Source organism: Akebia trifoliata, chromosome 14 (genome assembly GCF_017979445.1).
Source record: "Akebia trifoliata isolate Shusen 1 chromosome 14, ASM1797944v1, whole genome shotgun sequence".
Taxonomy (NCBI): domain Eukaryota; kingdom Viridiplantae; phylum Streptophyta; class Magnoliopsida; order Ranunculales; family Lardizabalaceae; genus Akebia; species Akebia trifoliata.
The window spans coordinates 34,427,336-34,437,649 of NC_141388.1; the positions used below are offsets into that span (position 1 = coordinate 34,427,336).

General features: G+C 33.2%; 1 protein-coding gene across 9 annotated transcripts; it reads left to right on the top strand.

Moving 5' to 3' along the window:
* Positions 1-2,384: 2,384 nt before the first annotated feature.
* On the top strand, positions 2,385-9,990 carry LOC147386922 (uncharacterized). Of its 9 annotated transcripts, none has more exons than XM_086424016.1 (8): positions 2,385-3,970; positions 5,099-5,180; positions 5,726-5,792; positions 7,145-7,269; positions 7,845-8,161; positions 8,816-8,896; positions 9,150-9,229; positions 9,314-9,990. In XM_086424016.1, the coding sequence occupies exons 5-8, from the start codon at positions 8,120-8,122 to the stop codon at positions 9,369-9,371; spliced, it is 261 nt and encodes an 86-aa protein (XP_086280142.1). In that variant the 5' UTR covers positions 2,385-3,970; positions 5,099-5,180; positions 5,726-5,792; positions 7,145-7,269; positions 7,845-8,119; the 3' UTR covers positions 9,372-9,990. The 9 variants fall into 9 exon arrangements, 8 of the variants coding, with proteins under 8 accessions (XP_086280142.1, XP_086280144.1, XP_086280145.1 ...); XR_015172218.1 differs by lacking the exon at positions 7,845-8,161 and having other exon boundaries at positions 2,773-3,970; positions 9,314-9,605; positions 9,749-9,990; XM_086424018.1 differs by lacking the exon at positions 5,726-5,792.
* The last annotated feature ends 324 nt before the right edge of the window (positions 9,991-10,314 follow it).

Below are 10,314 nucleotides of genomic sequence, written 5' to 3' on the forward strand. Positions count from 1 at the left end.
TGTACATAAAATCAAATCTGACCTGATTATTAATGGATTGAATTTGGATCATAGTATTGGATTTTGATAAAAAGTCAATCAGATACTTATCGGATCAGTCCAATTCGATCCTTATTTGATCGGTACCAAATTAACCCCAATCAGATCCATTGACAGCCCTAGTTTAGGGCTATGTTATTTGTTTCTTGGTTCTTGCTTGGTTCGAATTTGGGTTTTGTGATTCACCACTCTAGAATGGATCCAATTTGTGGGGGCTGGTAAAGATCATTCATCTCTTACTTCGCTCTTGTGCATATATATAATTCAGGTATACAATTATAAGTACAATTATAATTTTAAAAAATTTTAAATTAAAATAAAAATTTTAAATATGAATAATGAAAAAAATATAATAAATTGGTGGTTTGGTTCACTGAACTAAATTGTTGGGTTTGTCGAATCCAACCAAAATTATGTGGGTCCGTGGTTCGCTTGATTGTATAAACCACCGATTCGTGGTTCAAACTAGTGTCCACGAATTCGGTTGCATTAGTATGCATTCAACATAAATCAGTACAAAAATTGCACTTCTCTCATGAGACCAAATAAAAATAAGTGATAAGTTTTATGTTGTTGTGGTGGTTGTGAATTGAGTTGGGAACATGAACCCGAATTTAAATATGAAGAGTACACCAAAGTGTTATCATTGAGATCCTTTTTGAACTAAATTTGTAAATTTGCGGATGAATCCCAATGTGTTGCTAGTAACAAATGAGGGATACCACAAATTCAACATGAACAAAATAAAAGACTTTGTAAGTATATAGATTCACCTTTCCACCTTATTAGTAGAATCAAGATAACTCGGGCAGCCAACAAGATAATACATATGGACAATATTCAACTCATAATTTGGTGGAAGATGATGTTATGAATTTTCTTGTGAGATACATACGACGAAATCGATGAAATTTACCAAAAGATCCTTCATGAGGATCAATGTTCTATATTCGAGGATCTTGCCATTGCTTTTCGATATCCGTTAGACCTTTTCGTGCCCCGACGATTTGGATGGAGAATTTTTATTAGGTCTACAGAGTGGTATGCAATTTCCCATGATTCTAAAGACGTATGACATGGTAAACGATAAATCTATATGGTGACTTAGAGAGATAATGTCTTTGATGATAGAAGGGATTGTTTGATTTCCACATGTAAGTATGGCCCCATGATGAGCTACTACGTGAGAGTAGGAGCATGATCCCATTTTCAAGCTTGTTTTATGGGAGTCCCTCACATTCCTTTAGAATGTTTGGGTTGGGCTTGAAAAACGTGTCCATCTTGTTGAATAGATAGATATTGGATTAACAAAAAGCTCAATAAAAGTATTTGAACACTCACCCATTAAAAATATACTTAATACATTATTAAAATATTTATAGTAATTCAACAAATTTTTGTTCTTTGATCAAATATTTTGTCAATAGTTGACTAGTTGTTTCCCTAGTGTTAGTTGTATGTGACCATGTGCTTTTGGTTTAAATATGACATTGACGTGAAGTGGATATACCGATAGATAAAAGTTGGATTCAGTTACCTAGAGATACCCCTAAGTATGAAGTAGGAGTTAATAAGTTCTTGAATTTTGCATTTTCTCGTTCAAAGTTCGATAATGCGATCTAATGCCCTTGCGTCAAATGTCTCAACGTGTTGGTAAATAATAGAGAAAATGTGTATGGTGACTTATTATGGAATGGGGTAGATAAGATATATATATATACATTAGACACGTCATGGTGAGACATTCGAAGATGAATTTAGAATTGACGAGTCCAAAAAGGGTGATGATATGAAAGGAATGTTACAAGATGCATTTAAAATCCCAAACTCTTATTGTGAAGAGGTTAATGAGTCGAATGACAACGATCCAGATGAGCCAAATGAGGATGGAAGCAAGTTTTATGAAATGTTGAAAGCTGTCGAGATTGAGTTATATCTGGGTTGCACTAAATTTTCAAAAATATTTTTCATTGTAAAGTTGTTACATCTGAAATGTCTTAATGGATGGAGTAATAAATCATTTGATATGTCACTCAAATTGTAAAAATATTCATTTCCTACTGGGAAAAAGTTGCCAAAGAATTATTACGAATTGAAAAAGATCCAGTGGGAACTTGTTTAATAGAACCGAACCAATCCGAGAACCAAACTAATCCAAAATATCTATTTTATATATATATATATATATATATATATATATATATATATATATATATATATATATATATATATATATATTATTATTATTTATTTCTCTCTCTCTCTCTCTCAATTGTGTTAGCATTTTATGAAGAGGTAACTCATCAAAGTCTTCAACTTCATTTCCTCTATTTTTTTCTAACAAAAACTCATAAAAAAATGTACACAAATCTCTCTCAACTCTTAAATGGATCAACCCATTTACGGAAAAACTTTTTCAAAGAGTTTGATTCCTTGTTTTTTTATAAGAACATTTATGCCGTGTTTACTAGATGAAATATACTATACAAACATAGACTTGGATTCATTAATCTACTATTTATGAATTAGCTTTCTCATTAATCCATTCAAAATACCAATTTTAAAATTGTAATTTTTTTTTAGTCTCATTGAGTTTTCTCTAATTTTTAATTTATACAGATTTCAGTCAAAATTTAATCATAAAATCATTTTCAATATAAAAATAGGTATTATTTATGATCTAATCCAAATGGTTCCTCTTTTGAAAGAAAAAATATTTGCCTTTCTATTTTGAAAGTAAGAGAACCGAGAACCGATCCGAACCAAGGTTGGTTTGGATTGGTTCGGTTCTATAGGATAATTGGATTGATTCGAATCCAAATTTGTAGAACCGGTCATGTTTGGTTTGGTTTCAATTTTGCCAAGCACCCCTAGTAGAAACAACCCTGAAATTGGCAAGGAAATGGGGTTATGAGAAGAAGAATATTCCCAAAGATGAGGTAAGAAGCTATATTCTAGACGGTGTATTTTTTATTGTTAAAACTATGTTTGCTTCGATAGAAACTGTCGTTAATTGCTCTTATGTGCAAATGTCATTTACATGATAACTAACTAGTTCAACACTAAACCAAAGGGAGTTGAAGTAGGATCAAGAGAACGACTAGAATAAAAAGTTGCACAACAAGTGATAGGGAAATTTAAAACAACAGATATTTCACCATTATGGTTGAGTCAGAACTACTAGATTAAATTGGGCATCCCTAGATATGTACATAATTTCATGATTTCAGTTTCTGTTTTATTGCTTTTTGATCTACCGAATCTTTCAATTTATACTATAAATAGAGAAATTAAGATTCCTATTATATTTCATTCTAACACTATGGATCAATTTAGTGGCGAAAGCACACATGTGGTACTTTGGATGATAATCATGTCAGTTCTGTTTAATTTACTTAAGAGAAATCCAATCTCTTAAGATTGGTACTTTCTTTGGATGATAATCGCTTTTGTGCCTAGTAAAGATGACAAGCATTTGATGCACAATATGATCACAACAGCAACAATCTCATAAGAGATTTGTATTTTTTTTCCTGGAAGAGTCATCAAGAGGGTTGTCTCTCTACAGGCCCTCCCTTCTTTGAAATCATCTCCAGAGAGAAGTGGGGTGATCAATTCTGTGTCAGATTCTAAGTCTATGGCTCTAGATGTGGAAATGGTGAGATGCAATCTCCTTGTGATTCAAAGGAAGAAGAAAAGCTGGAGTAAAATGCAAAGCAAGATGTAGGGGAGGCCAGTTTGGAAGAAAAGATGGACGCGATGGCCCCTAATTTTGAATCCCAGAGATCGATTGCTTGTTCCCAGAGGATTCTTGATCTGTAAATCAATTTAGAGAAGCAGAATAAAGATAGTGTGGGTGACACCAACAACCAACAAAATCAGAAGCAACAGCAACAACAATCTAGAAACGAGCCAAAATCGGAAAAAGCTGGTAATTAAACATTAATCTCTTATTTTCTGTGTTGCAGAATATGTTATATTTTGTTAATTTGATTGGATTTTTTTTTCTAAATTTCAGATCGAATAGATCCAATTTATTTTGCCTAAATTTTGAATATAAAACTCTTTATAGTTTTTTGACAATATTTATGCATTTGGTATAACCGTGTATATGCACTTTCTTTAAGAAAATTGAGAATTGGGATTTTGGTTTATCTTATTGTTACTTGATGGATTAGGTTTTAGTGTTTGCCGTTCATTTGGCTGATGCATAAGGTTTAGGGTTTATTTTACTGTTGGTTGTTGTATTAGGGTTTATGGTTTGGATTAACGAATAAATGTCCTTCTGCAATGTTATTGGTTGTTTGTGATGCTCTTGTATGTAGAAATTCAAGGAATTATTTAGTGATGTTGGTTGATGTAGGGTTTAGGTTAATTCAATTGGGTTTACAGTTTTGTGACCATTTGCGATGCACCAAGAAAATTGTTTAAATTTGATAAGACCTTGTTGGTTTTTGATTTTTTTTCGTTGGTTTTAGGTTTCATTTATGTTTCCCTGACCTTGGGAACAACTCTCTTTCAATTATTGACTTGATGTTGTGTTTGTTCAATGAAGATGGAAGAGTTACTACCAAAGGTTTCCATGACATACCAGTGAAATATATATGGTTTGCATACAAAATAGTCAAGATCTACAATTTGATTTCTCTTAGCTATGAGATCTTGTAGCTCAAAAATTTACCCAATTGGATGATTCCAACTATGGATAAATTATGCCATATATATTTTATGAACTTTTTAATGATTTCATTGAAGTGTATATCTATGGTCCGAGTAACATTGGTTTCCTCTTGGTCACACTAGACATGAAGTGTTGGACAGCAATTGTAGAATCTTAATTGGATCCGATATAGATGTGAAGGTTATATATCAGGCATATATCCAATTATTTTATGTTCGTTGATTGAGTCCTTATAATTCAGTGGTTTGAATTATCAATGGAATCTCTTTCTTGTTTCACGTATTAAAAGCTCTTCTATCTTTCTCAAGTCTTGTCTCATTAGTACTTCAATTAGTAAGAAAGCCTTCATATTCATTGTGCCATCATTATACTTTGTAGCAAGGTTTAAAATGACGTATCGTCCAGTTGGTTATGATTCTGAACAGTACAAAGCAGTTGAGGACTATATGTCTTGTAAAAGGTGAGTATTATTATTGTGTTACTAATGTATTTTTTCTAGTCTTACTTATATTTGCACTATTGTTGGTTCCATAGGTAAATGACACAAGGATTTGTTAAATCTTAATATCCGTCCATGGAATATATCATATAATATATAGTTTAGTCATGGTTGACGTAATAGTCTGATAGCAACATTGGAATGTATCTTTAGATTGAGCTTGTATATAGTCAATGTAATAAGGGCACGAGCACATTTCTTGGTGCTTGACAAGGATACAAGGTGTCTGACATGATGCTTTGGAGAAGCACAAAATGGGAATACACACATATAAATGTATTACGAAGAGCCTTCCATTCGTAAAGCAGATTCTATTCTTGACCTTCATTTAGTGTTTTTCCTGTTTTCTCTATTCTAGTCTTTCATAATATACTTTGTGACTTCTACACTTATCTTTGTGTCCAATATTTGTTGGATTAACAAACAGAAAACACTTTCTTCTAGCTAATTTTTTTCCCACTCTAGTCATTACTTGATGTAGGATTTGTCATATTTAATGTATGCAGGTTTTTTGCTTATTACATTCCCATGGAAGATTCGTGGAACCGTCTTGTAATTCCTATATTATCACATGTGAATTTTATTTTGGACTACATACCCCATTCCTTTTCTGTGACTTGAAGATAAATCTACTATAGCCATTTCTGCAATATTTAATCTTTGTTTCATAGACCAAAGCTTTCCCCATTCTCTTACCTGTAATTTGACATTGGATTTTTTCTTTCATTTTTTTAAGAACCAAGTATGCAACATTACTTATTGAAAAGAGAAGTACTAGGAGAAAGAGTTGATATATAAAATGCCCATGACAACAATGTTCATTTGTTCAGACTGATTATGTTCATTTTTGCTTATATTCATAGAATAACTTGCTGCTCAAAGCTTCTAAAAGGAGGCTTCCATAATTCATTAGTGTGTTTTGTATTCCTTATCTTATTTCAGTACTGAAGCAATTTCACAAGACCCAAATTACATAGATTTGTTTTCTACATTATTTATCACAGCTGAAACATTAATATGCCGTTGCAAATCACAGGCATGTCTGATATATATCTTTTTTTTATGCATATTTATATGCTTTTCCATTCTCAAGCTCTGCATCAAAGATCCTTGTGATAACATGCATTTGATGTATCTATTTTCTTGGTTTTATGTTTTATTGGCTTCAAATAGAACTCAAAATAAAATTTTATTGATTTTAATCATATAAATACATTAATGACTGTTTTGCTTACATTGCACTATTCTTGTTCAGGTCAAGTATATAGAATTAAAATGTATTCTGAATTGCAATTTGTCTCTTGCGTATGTGGATCTGTAATTTGTGCAGTAATCTTGTACTTGTGTATATGTTAGAGAATTTGTAAGATAATTTTGTTGTGTGCATATTGCCATGGTGTTATTAAATTTTCTTTTTATGCCTAAATAAACATATTCCTCTAGGTTCCTCACTCTATTTATAGTGATATAGTTTCAAAAATTCCCTTCTAAAAGGGAGAGTAGACTTGTGGCAAGGATGGAGCCTTGATCCAATTCTACTTATAATACTCCATCTGGATAATTGAAGTCTTTTTTCCTTCATGTATTCAGCCCCTCTCTGACCAATGCTTGCAAGAATGAAAATATCCAAGAAAAAGATTCCTATAAGAAAATGGAATTAGTTGGCTTTGGTGGCAAGATTCTTATAATACATGTGCGTTTGCAGATGCCACCTACTAGTTTAATGTAAACACACAACTAATTTATAAGGAGATGGTTAAAGGGAGCGTGGGGACCTATTATCAAAGTTCATTGCTTTCATTTAAACCTCAAAAAAAAAAAAAATAATAATAATTCTCCCCCACTTTTTATTTCTAGGGTCTTTGCTAGTGTGGCCAATATTGCAAGTTACTGAAATGTTCTTCCCCTATACAAATTTTTACCAGATAGAAAGTAATATCGCCCGGATCCAGACTATGCTGAGAAAATGATTGCTGCCATTGATGATGTCCGAGTGAAAGGGGACTCTGTCGGTGGAGTTATGACATGTATTGTGAGGAATGTCCCGCGTGTAAGTATAAATTTGATTGCATTTCCTTCTATTGTGCACATATATGAGATCCATGAAGATGACACCAAATTACACATTAAGATGACACATGCTTATGAGATATACATGGAGACCTTTCAATGGCTAATTTTTTGCGAGGGTATCTCCTCACCAGCATCACCAAAAATTATCTTGTGCAGACATTTATCACTGAGGATGATTTTCAATGAGGGCATCCTCACTGAAAATCAGTGATGCATTTGTTTCCATGAACATGTTTGGTGACATTATGTAGTAGCCACATCAACTCTGTTGTCATAGTGCCAAGTACATGTCTTTTTTGTTGATGATGGCAAGACCACCCCAATAGACGAGATTATTTAGTTGTGGATGATGCAGCATATACTTTGTTTCCTTGTGAGTTTTTCTCTTGGCATGCAAGTTTTGTGCATATATAGATGGAAACTACATCAAATAGATGCTATTAAAATTGGCAAAAAACACTTACCTCTCTAAAATGAAAATTTTGGATGGTTTTATGTTTCTTCTGTCCTTGACATAGAGCATTAGGGCATAATTAATGTGGTTCTATGCAGGAGGGCTCGCTGAAATTGGAGAACAAAACATCACAAATGTTGTTAGGTCAAGGAGACCTACATGAAAAGCAGAAAAGAAACAGAGAAAGTAAAGCAACAAGCTAAACACTTAACAACCACTCAACTCTTTATCCTCCCCAACTACAAGGTCCCATTTGCTTAAGGATCTTACACCATAAAAAATTGTCACCTAAATGATAAATTCAGGAACCGGCTACTCCTTCCTTCAAAGATCCTTTTGATCCTATCCTTCCATTGCTCCTAATGAACTACAAATGGGATTTATAGAGCAGGGGAACCCCCCTTGGATTTTAAAGGTGTTTTCTTTTTCTTTTTCTTTTTCCTTTTTTGGTGCATACTTTACCTGGAGTTTAAATATGTTTTCTTTGAGGAATTTGTATTTAGGTGGAAAGTGGTTTGTATCTCTTAGTCTGTAGTATTTGTAAAGGTGGTCATCTCAACTGCCCACTGTTCATTCTAACTTTCATCAATAAAATTTTACTTATAAAAAAATATATACAAATGGGATCAACCCCACAAAATTCTTTCTTCTGGATTAGTGTTTGTGTCTATGAAAAGCTTATTTGGTTTCATGAGATGGAGAGGAAGAAAGGAACTGTGCACAAATATACACATGTTAATAATTAATACAACCTGGAATGCTAGAACAATATAAGGTTATTTATTCTTTTTTTTTCTCTTTTTACAAGTGGATTTAGAGTGCTCAAGTGGACGCCATACTGTTGGTATATTTAGTCATAAAAGACTTTATGTGTAAGTCTTAGCTTTCCAGTTGTTTTTACGACATTTGACGTTCGAATTTTCCTCATCTCACTTGACATGTTATTGACTCCACAATATTTTCTCCCATCCTCCATGCTTGCTTTGCTTATCATTCCACTTTTTTCAGATAAATGGAACTACTAGCTTTTCACTGTACAATATAGTTACACTTAATGCCTATCTTTCAGATCAGTGGAACTGCAACAGCTGCGTTTGCACTGGCAGTTCTTGAGGGAAGCACACAACCTGGGGTTTGGTTTCCAGAAGAGGTATGTATTTACTGTTGAAAGGATTGAGACGATGTAAAACTTAATTAAGTGGCTGTTAATGGAGCTGAAAATACCAAATTACCAGAGCCAATCCAAATTGATCTTGTAACAGATCCGTGCCACTTATCAAGTGGGCACAGAAGAATAAAATATCAAATCATGATGTATAGATTCGTTGACATTCAACAATAGTTGGAATTTAGCTATCAACCATTAGTGGGTTTGGTAATCCCTTTTCACATTTTCCATACAGACTGAAGGAATTGCAATTGATGCCAAAGAAGTCCTTCTCCAACGAGCATCACAAGGAACAATCAATTTTGCAATGAACAAGTAAATATTTGATCCCATTTATTGTTTTTCTTACTCTAGTTCTTTTCTTTTTTCACCTGGATATACTAAATTTTCTGTAAACAGGGCACCATGGATGGTGGAAACTAACCCAAAGGAGATCAGTTTCGGAATATATGTCTGAGGTTACTCGACTAAAGTCAAAGTGCATTTGAATTTTTCTCCTTCCACTTCATTGTTGTGGAGAAGTTACAATGTTGTTTGTGTTCAAGAGGTCCTGTGGAGTTGGCTTCAGCAGGTGTTTCCATATCAATCGTCAACATTATATCCAAGATATTCAATATTCCTCTCCTTAGTGTCGTGGCTTCATTTGTGGCTGAAGACATCGCAAAAAATGCCGACATGGAATCTGCCTCAGGTGAAGTTAAATAGATCCTTTAATGGCTTCTAAGGAACTCAACATGCCATCTTATATTGAGTTCACTATACATGTATGAAATACTTTTGGCACAACTATGTCTATTTTTCTATCTGACTTTGGGCCGATTGGTGTGCTGATAGGGGTCTTTCAAGAGAAAGCAATAATGGTAGACCACTTGATGAAAAGACTGGAAGAAAGCAATTAGCATCTGTCTCTACTGCCTAACTTTTAGTTGTTGGAATTGGTATTTTTGAGGCTTTAGCCTTATACTTGAAATCTGGATTGTTAGTGTCAATTGCTTCTATTAGAGCTTGTTTAGTAATGGAATTTCAATATATAATATGAATTTTGAGTTGTTTAATTTAATTTGGAGTTTATTTTATGATTTTGCTTTTGTTTTTTATTTTTCTGATTTTTTTTTATTATTTCATTTATTGTGATTGGTGAATTAGAGGACCATGCTATTGTTTTTTAAACCTCCAAATTCGACGGCCATACTCTATGGATTTTTGTTTGTTGTTTTTTAAGCTCACTGTCCAATAATTTGATAGTCTAGGACTATCAAAAAAAAAAAAAAATTCTACAAGAAAATATTTGACGAGCAAAGACCGTCAAATATGGGCTTTTTTCACATAGTGTTTGTTCCCCATTGTGTCACCCAACACGACTCTTCTATATTTAAAGAAGTAAGTGGTTGTTTAGAGAA